Source organism: Botryllus schlosseri, chromosome 16 (assembly GCF_051294905.1).
Source record: "Botryllus schlosseri isolate E-star chromosome 16, Bs_hap1, whole genome shotgun sequence".
NCBI lineage: Eukaryota > Metazoa > Chordata > Ascidiacea > Stolidobranchia > Styelidae > Botryllus > Botryllus schlosseri.
Window position 1 is genome coordinate 16,972,156 of NC_137251.1, and position 12,350 is coordinate 16,984,505.

Genomic DNA, 12,350 nt, shown 5'->3' on the forward strand with positions numbered 1-12,350 from the left:
CAGGCCTTCACGCCTTCCAGCACTTGTGGGCAAAATGCGGATTATCTGCATCCAATATTGACCATCTCCCGATTGTAAAATTCCATGGTTACAACTTGCTACTATTACTTCTTGATATATATTGGGTAATATGGTTAAATGCCTGATTGTTATATATGGCCATGGCTTAATAATCTTTGTCATTTTTCATTTGCTTATGATCCAAGATACCACTTTCATTGGTAGCGTTGTTTCTTTGCGTTAACCTTCCTATAATTGAAATTCCAATTTTTGTTCATTCCACAGACACAATTCGTGATCTTCTACTGCAGAACTGTAACTAAGCTCAGCTGTACAATTGATATTCTGCGATATCATTATTCGATAAGGATTTTTCGGATTCTTGTAAGAGATTTCCGGATAAATTCTGATAGTTGGATGATATTATCCGGTGTCGGACGGATAGTTTCGCAGACACCAAAACTGTCGGACGGATTCGGATTCTCAAAATTCAACATCCGCTCATCACTGCTTTGAGTACACGCTGATGCGGCTGTGTAATGCATCGTAAGGTACTCTGGGTGATTTTCTAGCATTGCGAACAACACACCGGTTATGGGGCAGTTTGAGCGATAATTTGAAGTTGAAAGTCACGCATCAGTGACTTTTAAGTACCCATTCAAGTCCACGACGGAAAATTCCCTAAAAAGTGGTTTAGTAAGTTTGCAAGGGGCTGGATACATGTCAAGAGAAACCATACTACCTTGCTTCAAGCTTTAGAAGTGGGAGTAGGGGCTCAAATGTGTATTGACCCAATTACCACGCCCTGACCACGCCCATGCGGAAATGAGTCACCAGAGGTGGTCAAAGTAGTCAAGAAAGCTACTCAAGTTGAAGTAGCGACGAAAAAATCTACTCAAGTACGAGCAGAAGTACTTCTTCAATAAGTCACCTAAAACTACTTGAAGTAGAAGTAGAATTGACTGACTTTAAATCTACTCAAGTAAGTATGTTGATTTGAAAGCAGTCTTAATTTGTTCGCATGGACAGCCAAAAGCTGCGAATTGAGCTATGCGGAAGGTGCAGAGAGCTTGATTCGTATTGATGCATCCCAGGAGGTATCAATTCTCATCAGAATATGCATTCTTTCACATCATGGGATGCAAATTATAGTATTGATATGAAAATGCGATACTAACCCTTTGTTTACTAGAAGACCCCGTTGTAGAGAATGTCATGGCGTGGCGGCCTACCTCATGATAAGCCCCCAAGTTTAGGCGACGAGCAATACGTAAAACAGGGGTCACCAACACGCGGGCCGCTAAGTCCTATTTTGCGGCTTGCGACTTGATTTGAGGTTTCGGAAGAAGGCTATGAAAACATTTTGAATTGCTGAAATTGACGTACAATGGCCAATACACAGAGGCGGTCGAAGTAGTCGATAAAGGTACTCAAGTAGAAGTAGAAGTAGCGACGAAAAAATCTACTCAAGTACGAAGAGAAGTACTTCTTCCATGAGCAACCTAAAACGACTTGAAGTAGAAGTAGAATTGATTGACTTTAAAAGTACTCAAGTAAGTAAGTAGTTTTAAAAACGATCCTAATTCGTCCGCATGGATTGCAAAATGGTGCAAGTTGCGCTATGCAAAAGGTGACTAGCTTGATTCATATTGATGCATACCAGCAGGCCTCCAATTTTCGATAGCATGTAAGCATTCGTCCACATCATGGGATGAAAATGATAGTACTGATATGGAAATACGATACTGATTCTCTGTTTACTCAAACAGCACGTTTTAGAAAATATCATGGTACTGCGCACCAGGGCTTTGGAGCAGCCGTAAATTTAAACTGCTTCAGCTCCGGCTCCGGAGCTTTCTCCTATCGTACATTAGCTCCGGCTCCAGCTCCGTAGCCGCAATATTACCACTGCTCCTGCTCCAGCTCCGGCCCCGGCTCTGAAATTATCGAATGGGCCTGTCTATATCAGGGGTGGCCAACCCGCGGGCCAAATGTGGCCCGCGAGAGGGTTTTGCGTGGCCCGCGAGGTAATTTCCTATTATATTATCGAAAATGAATTGCTCATATTGTGAACTTGCAATGCCAACCAAAAATTACAAGTCTGGCTGCGACACTTGGGATGTTGATGACTAAAAAATCAATTCCGACGCATTGGCGGATCCAGGGTTCAGTCACATTTTCAGTAAATCGTCGTACATTACAATAAACTAAAATAGTAGTGAAATTTTTCTTCAGGCTTCGCGTGTTTAATTGTCACACGATTTCTTGCTTGGTAGCCTATCCCCTACAGAAAATGAAAAAAACACCCAACTTACCCGATTGAGTCTAACTGTATTCGCAATTACGGGAGAAAGTCTTTTCGCGTTTGCGCTCGCATAAAGATCGTCGACGGTGAAATGTAGGCACAAATGATTGTCGCATATTATCGGAGACCTTCGATATCGATGTGGCCAGACTCCGAATAGGCGTGTCCTCGCAAACTGAGCCTAGCGGGCGGTATACAGTAGACCCGCAATATACTCAAGTAATAATATTATTGAACTAGTTTATTTATAAACTTTGAAAATTTTACCCGCTTGGCGCGGCTAGTGGACCGTGAACTCGTTCGTAAATTGTATGTGCCCCTTTAGCCGAAAAGGTTGGCCATTCCTGGTCTATATAGAATATTAATCTAGCCATAGGTTAGTTATCTATAGTTATCTAGAGTCTATCAGCCGTCAGTAACATCCGATGTAGCAACGAATACATAGGTGCCGCCTTGCCGGCTTGTGACGTCTTAATGAATACTTGTCAATTGTCGATAACATCACAGTTGCACTAGAACACAAGCCTTAAAGGCTTCTCTACACGGCAAATCGCCGGACCAAAGTCGCCATATATCTTTTTTATATTACAGTTCACGCCAAAACTACTATAAAAATCACTGAAATCTCAACAAACTACACTATCACATCACTTTTAAAAGCTACCATGCGGTAGAAAATCAGCTATATTATGTCACATTTCTAATCCATGATGGTAAAATATGACCCGTTGATGATTTGTGACTGAAAATTGTGATTTGGTTTGGTGCGACCTTTCGTAAAATTACTCGATTTCGGATTCACTGGGAGATTAAATAAAAATGACTCGAGTTGAGTCATGCCGAACGTTAAAATCACAGAAGGGCGTGTTACTCGGAACGGTGACTTGTTAATCCTACCGACGCAACAATCTACGAAATTGTCATGACGAATAGTAATATATCAAAAGGTCGTAGCTTGCGCTGCGTATGGTATATAGCTATCTAATCAGGTCAGTATGGCAACCATTGGCATTATGTGACCCCCGTGACATGTTGGTTATATGCTTGGTGTTGTTTGTTCTCTTTAGCCCAGTTAAAATCGGTGGCGAGCAAGGTAGTAGTACGCTCCACAGCTGTAACACCAATGAATTCTTCTGCGATTGGACATTTCTATTCCAGGGGTTCTTAACCAGGGTCCGTAGACCCCTTCGGGGTATGAAGCACCACATCAGGTGGTACGAGATGCATTTTGGAATTAGGCTTATATGCTGTGAAATATTTTCTTGGCCAATTGAATCATCAGAAAAATGGACTTCGCGCTACGCGCGATTTTATGTGAATGGGCTTTCTGATCTCAATATATCTACCATCAGAAACTGTGTTGAAGATAAACAGGGGCCATAGGAAATCTTATTAGAAGCACAAGGGGTATGATCGCTATGTTAAGAAACAATGTTATTACTATGGCTCAATAATGATTATATATTTATGGTGTTATTGATATGTTTCAATAATAATCGAAGGCGAAATCAAACGCTGATATTTAATTTGACTTTAGCAATGACAGTAACAATAGCCTACTTATCACGACTATATCAAACCCGGATTAGGCTACACCGCTCAAATGCTCTGATATCAGATCAATATTCAGTAGATTTTAAAATATTATACATGTGACAGGTGACACGTGACACGTCAAAGGTCCACTAACCGCAATATTATAACCCGACAGTTTGACGATGTCATGATGCATCCTCTCGCATGATGTTTATAACTCATTATTTTAAGAAATTATGCCTGGCATAAAAACAAATTTATTCAAATATTTGAAAATGTGATTTTTTTCCGTGTCAAGCGTGAATAGTACAATAGTAAATTACATTTTCACGATGTCTGCAAGCTCCCGTCAAATATTGCCTACATAGAAATTATACATTGAATATCCCTATTATTGATGCTACGGCCCGCGGCGTCATCAAAAACGAGGAAATTGACTCGCGAGCACATTTGAGTTTGAGACCTCTGATCTAGAGTCCGTCAACCTTCAGTAACATCCGATGTTGCAACGAAGACATAGGTGCCGCCTTGCTGGCTTGTGACGTCATAATGAATACTTGTCAATTGTCGATAACATCATAGTTGCACTAGAACGCACTTTACTCTATGCCAGGGGTCGGCAACATTTTGCTAGTTGCGGGCCAAATTTCGGGTGTACAACTTTTTAACGGGCCGGAATTTTTCTTAGTACTATATTTTACGCTCACTTCGGTGTATTATCCTACATTGCTGCAATCTCAATCATACCAATCAGAAGACACATGTATTTACACTTCAACAACACAGAATAAATGTGACAATTGACGCAGCTTGCTTTGTGAAAGGTTTTCAACTTCTGGTAACAAGTCAGATGAAACAAGAATCAGACCCTATTCAAAATGGACGTCCGAAATACGTCATCTTAGCTTGCTCTTCGTGAATTTCATTGTTCAAAACTATTGTTCACATGCGTACGTGCTTCCAAAAATCGATGCAATTTCTTTTGCATTGTTGGTCAGGCTGGGATAAAGACCAATTTCAAAAACGTACTCTTTGTCAAAGTCATGCAGCGATATGCTCTTTGTATGAAATTTGTCATTCAATTCAACTGCATCGCATTTCAGAAAGGCCCATTTGAAATTTTCAGGCAATGGTATTGGCGTCCACATTAAACGGAGTACTGAATAGTCAGAATTCCTTTTGTAGCGAAGGAATGTCGGAAAAGCGGGTGAATATTCAGTAGTTGAATTTCTTATCACAGTTACAAATGTAGTGTTGGTACTAGGTTTTCTCTGCTCCAGTATAGGAAAATGAGCATAATTTTCTTTGTACTGTTGACATTTCCAGAGTCACAGATTTGTTTTGAATGCGCCTCAACATCTCATGTATTTAGTTGTTTTCCCCCTGAAGTTGCAAATTCAATTTGTTCAGATGTGACATTAAATGTACCAGGAAAGCAAGATGAGATACCCATTTTCGATTACAAGATTATTAGTCGGCGATATTTGTGTTTTCGAGGAAAGTTGCTATTTCATTTCTCAGTTCATACACTCGTGTAAGCATAGCTGCTCGACTTAATGCGCGAACATGACAGATATAGACCTACATGACATCGCCATATTGATTCTCTGCTTCTAGTAATATCTGGCGTAACTGATTCAGTTAATGAGACAAAAATCATATTAACAGTTTTCACCATTGTGGCCAAAACACTATTCAGGTTTGTTGTCTTGGCACACAATGCCTTCTGGAGAATTAAACTATAGATAGGCTAACTATCATACGGAGGCTAGTTATCTATAATTGAACAGTTTGAGATTCTGTCATTGCGTCTGAGATGTTCCAAGCGTTTTTGAAGCAAAGGAAGGACACCTTTATTGTCACACCCCATTAGAGTGGTAAACCCTTTAAAAAAGTATGGAACACCTTCGGTTGCGATATACACCCAATTATTAAGCACTGATCCAGTCTAGTCTATCTCCATCTCCTACTTCAACCACCTTCGTTTTATGGCGTAACAATAGACTAATACGATGTAGGCTACTATTATATCGTAGCAATGCCGCATTTTTTCATGCAGTGCTGCACTGCAGATTGAAACTCATTATGAAACGGCGGGCCGTATATCTTGTGATAACTAATTATTTTGTCGCGGGCCGGACGATATCGCTTGGCGGGCCGGATCCGGCCCGCGGGCCGTAGGTTGCCGACCCTTGCTCTATGCCATTGCTGTGCACAGCATTAAAATTCAGGCCTGCTGTTCAATTATGATAAATCAGCAGATGTGGTTGTTGCATATATAATAGCATGAAATACGTCGGAGCCGGAGCTACTCCTCAAATAACGGGCTCCAGCTCCGGCTCCGGCTCCTGCTGAATTTTATGTAGAGCTCCGGCTCCGGCTCCAGCTCCGGTGAAAATGCACGGCTCCGGGGCTCCGGCTCCAAAGCCCTGCTGCGCACTCCCCCATATTATAAGGCCTGTAGTTTAGTCGAAGAGCAATACGGAGATGTTGTGTTGGATACGGTGTAAATGCTTTGTGCGATTAGTAAACGTTAATAAAAATATGGTGAACCGTAAGCTATATTGTGTAGCTTTATTTCTGGAAATTGAAAACATTACTACACTTGTTTTTATGTTTTAACATGTAAGTTATCGAGACAAAAGAACTGATATCAATTAGAAATCAAAATATATGGTACTGGGAATTGAAAGTGAAATATAAATCTAAAAACGGAACATGTATTTAATGTCTTTAATCCAGAAAGTTACGAAGGTTGGTATGCTAAAATAGCTCTAAAACTAAAAAAAAGTCAGAGTCCACATTTTCAGATTAGGACACGCCATGGACAGCTTGATTACAATATGATAAGTAAATGCTAGATTGCGAAACATCAGTTTCAAACGTTATGATAAGCCATATATATTGTGATGAAATACTTGATATGGCGAAGGGCGACAATGCGGTGTGAAGGGAACCACGCCAACCAGCTACCTAAATTACATTCACCGATAATTTCATGAAATCATACTGGTTACTCCGTATTCACTGCGCGCAAAGAGCGACGAAAATTCTGGGCTTAACTCAACTTTTATGAAAATTAAATGTCGATACTCCGTGCAAACAGCCCCGAAATTTCTCAGGCTATCTTCCTGATTAGACGATTAAACTACTTCTACTTCACAAACTGAAAATAGCGAGAAGTAAGTAAGTAGATCACAAAATATTATGAAGTAGAAGTAGAAGTAGTGAAATTCAGATCTACTTGAGTAAGTACCAGAAGTAGAGGAAAACTACTTGAGTACTTCGAAAAAGTTGAAGTACTTCGTTACTGACCACCTCTGCCAATACGCTGCCAAAACCGAGACGCTTAGAAAACGGCTTAAGGCAGTGGTTTTGAAACCGGAAGCGCGGAGCTGCGGTCGACTGAAAAAATTTTCACGCTCCGCGTGATTTACCTCAAATTCATAGTTAGAGTTATTGCTCTGTGTACAGTCCGGAATTCATATTATACATTTCTCTCATCAACATTCATAACCTTGCATGCCATCAAACTATCCGTTGGGATTGTTAGCATTATGGATGCATTTTGTGATAAGACGATTTGAGGGCGCGAAATGTTTCAGTATCAATAAGGAGACATGTCTAAAAAGGTTTGAGAACCACTGGCTTAGGTCTTCCCCCTCAAGATCAAGCTGTGGAGATGGTCTTTCAGCTAGTAACGTATTTTGCCCCCAAAAGCGTTTCGTGCACAGCTCAGAGTTCAAAATAAAATGAAATTGTTGACAATGATATTTTGTTGTATTTTTATTCCTTTAATAGAATATTACTTCTTTTTTGGTCACTATGCCCATCGCCTATGTTAGGTAGCATAGCGTTGTACTGACGTAGAGTTTTAAAACGTGGTTGCCTACTTTATATCGATATTGAATTCGTGAGGCCCGCGGTCGCTACGTAATTTGAAAAGTGACCCGCGACCCGCTTTGAGTTGGCGACCCCTGACGTAGAAGTTGTATCGGATACGGTTTCATCACTTTGCGCGATTAGTATACGATAATAACAAATAATGTGGATCGTAAAAGTTATATTTAGTGTGGCTTTATTTTGGGAAAGTAGAGACATTACTACACTTGCTTTTATGCTTCAACATGTATGTTCTGCAGAAAAAAGAACTGAAAGTAATCAGAACTCAAAGTGTGATACTCGAAATTGAAAGTGAAATACAAATACCACTTATAAAAAGCGGAAAATATATTTCATGTCTTTGGTCCATAAAGCTTCAAAGGTGATCTGCTAAAACATGTGTAACGTTCAAAAAAGCTGGATTTTCCAGATTAGCAAGACACGTAATGGGCTGCTAAATTACGATATGATAGGTAATTGCTAAATTGCGAAACGGTAGTTTCAAACGTTATGGTGGGCGATATTTACTGTGATCAACTAATTGATATGCGCGACAATGCGGTGTGAGCGGAGCCAAGCAATCCGGTACCTATATTATATTCAGTGATACTTTCGTGAGAACATATTTGTCACTCCATAACTATTGTGCGCGAAGAGCAACAAAATTTCTGGGCTTTACTTTACTTTTACGAATATTTAATGTTGGTGCTCCGCAGTGTTGGGATCAAGTCACTACCTTCGAGTCACGATTCATCTCGAGTCATTGCACATTTTGACTCGAGTCAAGTCAAGTCAATCGATTTTCAAAAGTGACTCGAGTCAAGTCAAGTCTAGTCGAGTCACGAGTCAAGTCACAATTCAAGTCAAATTGAATTTTCGAAGTATCAGTGACGATTCAAAGTCATTACATTTAGCTAGCTTTGTGAAAGACAGAATAATTTGCCATTTATCTTGCATCAAATAACTAATATAAATCTTAATATGCATGCAAGAAGGCGTCTATCACGAACACGTAGAACCGCAAAAAAAATACGCGACTAACTGTATAGCTATGCTACAGTCTGTTATAATATCAGCCAATAGGATCGAATACGAAGCCTCGAGAAGTTGTAACAAACTATACTACTACGACAACGTAACCTGTGATCATTTCGTTTGTGGTCAATATATTTGTGATGCAATAATGGAGGATCATTTTAACGAACATTCAGTGAATGCCTGGATACTCTCACATGTGACACAGGCGTATCGCGAACAATACGAACATATGCACAAAATACACTGATTTGATTGATCCCGTTTACTTCATGACTTGATATTGACCCCGATCACCCCTGCGTACGCCACTGCGCTGCTGATTGAGTCTAACTGCCTGCAACCAGCCTTGACCAATACGGGGATATCATCACAAACCATACGTTACGTATGGGTGGAGTATGTGTCTTGACACCCAGGAAACCCCTGAGATTGGGTCATTGAGCCCCTAGTCTTCCAGGGAGAACCGGTTAAGAACTACTGGGTCAGTCATTCGGTAGCCTAGCCCTAAAATTTCAGACAGACAGTGCATGGTACGATTGCACTTGAACACATCCAGTCGAGATCGAGCAATAAAGATAAAGGATTTCCATTTCATGAGCCATGTAATGATAACGTCGTATGAATAAAGGATATATAATCTCGGAGCTGAATAAATTGCATAGGTCATGCGCTTTGCGCATGGTGAGTAATTATTAATTCGTCAGCAAAAGCCGACTACAGTCATTTTTGTGCAGATGGGTTCAACATTTTGCCAGTGAACAATACCACTTCTGTTGGTTTGTGATACAGAAAGAATAGGAAAGGCTTGTTGCATATGAAGTCCGTAGGAGGACGGGGCATTGAATGTTTGAACATACGAATCCCTATAGCAGCTACCGCTTCTGTTCCTTCCTCATCGACTGCTATGAAGGCCTTGTGAGAAATACCAGTGACGAACAGACCCTCTGAGTCTGAAAAATGAGTTGTTGGTTGGAGGTTGGGATTGCTGTTGTTGTTGTATAAGTTTAATATTGGTACTCGACTTCTAATGGTCTTTTGCAACAGATCTATGATGAGAGTATCAGGTATCCTTTTATATCTTTATAACTCTCGACCGGTTAGTAGGGCATATTCTATCAGAGTGCCCATGGTAAGAGGATTGACCAGTAATGTTTCCAAGCGGAAAGGAACGGCGTCTCTAATTTGGTCCCTCAGATACTGTCGAGGGCCTTCATACTTGGTGCAGTGAATGACGTAATGCTCAACGGTTTCAGGTACGCCGCAGCTTTCGCACTTGGAGGTTGGGGTGGTAACAGAAGAGAGAGAGAGACTTCATTTTTATCCAGCGCAGAAAAAAATTCGACCACAATGGTCACAATACATAACTCGATTCAATATTTCGTATTGAAATCCGGAAGTCCAGAATTAATATTTCATGCAGGGATAGCTGCACCAAGTCTGAATAATCCTGATTTTGTCTGAGACACGCTAATGTAGCTAAAATATTTATAATCATCACTTACGAGCGGTAAACCTTCGTACTCGCTCTGGTATATTGCAGCACGTTGCTGCAGTAATTAGCCTAAGGGCCGCGTAACGCCATATGGCAGAATCGTCGTTCGAGGTCTATGGGTTTTAGAAAGTTGAGTGAAATTTTTAATCAGTTAGTTCTGTACCTATGTAGCCCATGTTCTATATAAAAGTACACGTGTATGTCTACCAATGTACATTTGATGTGTAACGAATAGCGATATCATATTTCTAGGCCTAAATTTACGGTTCTATGCCAAAACCGATAAAACCATATCCGAAAAAGCACATTCCCGAGAATGCCATTACCGCGAATGGATATTACCGAGAATGGTCATTATCGAGTCCGGGCAACACCGAGAACGGCCAATGCCGAAAATCTAACTTACTGTGACGGACGTTGTCGAGAATTTATACCTGAGAATCAACACCGAAAGCGGAAACGCCGTGATGCACATACACTCCACCTGTACATGCGTAACATGCCTGCATTGCATACATTGCATTCTCGGTATTGTCCATTCTCGGTAATGTCTATTCTCGGTGGTGTCCACACCATTCTCGGTGATGGCATTATCGGAGGTGGTTTTCTCGGTATTGACCGGACACCAAATTTACATAGCCTATACAAATTCTGTGTGCTGGATCTCATCTTACTATAAGAAAACGAAGTGACTAAGATCGAATCTGGGGAAGTGAACTTTTCGCATATGTCAAAACATTTTTAAAGTTGCGCTCCTGACTAAGGGGTTAACAGAAATACAGAGCATACCAGAGATGCCGCGAAAGTTAGCTTTAGGAGACAGCATAGCACCAGCTCCCATTTTGTGGAATGCGTTGCACAAATCCTTCTGGAATTCCAACTTGAATTTTGGCACAGCCACGTTGACTTCCCTCCGGAACAATGACTTGTAAAGCGCTGCAAACTTCGGAGCATCCAGTGACTTTTCGATCTCTGCCAAATCTCCCGTCGGAAGGATTATCACCATTGAAATCGGCGAGTTCTGATAAGACATTTCTAACATCATCATGTTTTGTCCGGCATCTACAGCGAAAGGGTACTTCGCCTTTTTCCGCATCATATCAACCTTGACAATTTTATCTTTATCCGTATGAAAATTCTGTCGATTGCTGGTTTTTGTTTTATCGAACTCGGATTCCCATTTTCCTTTGAAGTGAACGGCGTTGGCCAACACGAGTCGCGTGTCACAGCTGATGGAATTCGGAGGCATCAGATCCTTTATTTTATCATGTGTGTTCTCAGCCACCCATCTGTTGATATTCCGTCGTGATGTTTCTGGCTTAGATTTGAAGTCTTCCAAGGCGCAGCTAGCTTTATAAAATTTGGCGAGCTCATTCTTGAATGTATTGTTAACAGAGAATGATTGCCCCAAAAATATTTTATTGGCGATTTTCAGAGTCTCAACAACTGAATCGCCCGCCAAAGCATCTTGTATAGACGCAGCTTCTTGATGGAACTCTGCGCTGCCATTTACGGAGAGTGCTCTTTCCAGCTCAAGCTTGGTGCCGCCGTCAGCTCCGAGAAGGAGCATTGAGATGGCAGATGATACGCTGTAGGGCGAGCACAAGATGTTGTTCCCCGGCTCTTCGCTCGCGAGATTCTTGAAGAGATTGAATGCAAAAATGTTAAGTGACATATCGTATCGTCACTGGTGTCACTTATCATGCTGTAATTAAACAAAGGCTTTTTAATGATGGGGCTCTTGAAGTAGCAGGATTTCACGGCCGAGGTAGATCATTTTTCGACACTCAAAATATTTTGAGGCTCAACTCGACTTCACTGAATGACGTTACATGGTTCGCGGTCAAATTTGACACTTTCATATGTAAACCACTTTAAGTACTCCCAGTGGACCAGTGATAGCACACAGTCAATGCGCATTGGGCACAGGTGACTTCGGTTAGCATTGGTGGTTACTTACTGCATGGTTACTAGCATGACGTTCTATAATGATGAGAGCGGTATTGCGTTTTTTTTTATACAATAACTGGGTCGAGAGCTTACTCCAACACATCACACCATAATCCATACCCGTCAAACGCGGCTGTACGACGGTCG

General features: G+C 41.1%; 1 protein-coding gene across 1 annotated transcript; it reads right to left on the reverse strand.

Moving 5' to 3' along the window:
* Positions 1-4,585: 4,585 nt before the first annotated feature.
* On the reverse strand, positions 4,586-12,350 carry LOC145459249 (leukocyte elastase inhibitor-like). Its single transcript, XM_080337896.1, has 2 exons — positions 11,043-12,350; positions 4,586-9,711 (listed from the first exon to the last, which is right to left on the reverse strand). Exons 1-2 carry the CDS (start codon positions 11,926-11,928, stop codon positions 9,482-9,484), a joined length of 1,116 nt encoding a protein of 371 aa, XP_080194022.1. The 5' UTR covers positions 11,929-12,350; the 3' UTR covers positions 4,586-9,481.

Excerpts from the sequence above, each read along its gene's own strand:
- LOC145459249 (XM_080337896.1), bottom strand. The coding sequence starts at position 11,928 with ATGTCACTTAACATTTTTGCATTCAATCTCTTCAAGAATCTCGCGAGC. Across the intron at positions 9,712-11,042 it reads TAACTTTCGCGGCATCTCTG|ACTCAGAGGGTCTGTTCGTC; the intron begins GTATGCTCTGTA and ends CTCATTTTTCAG.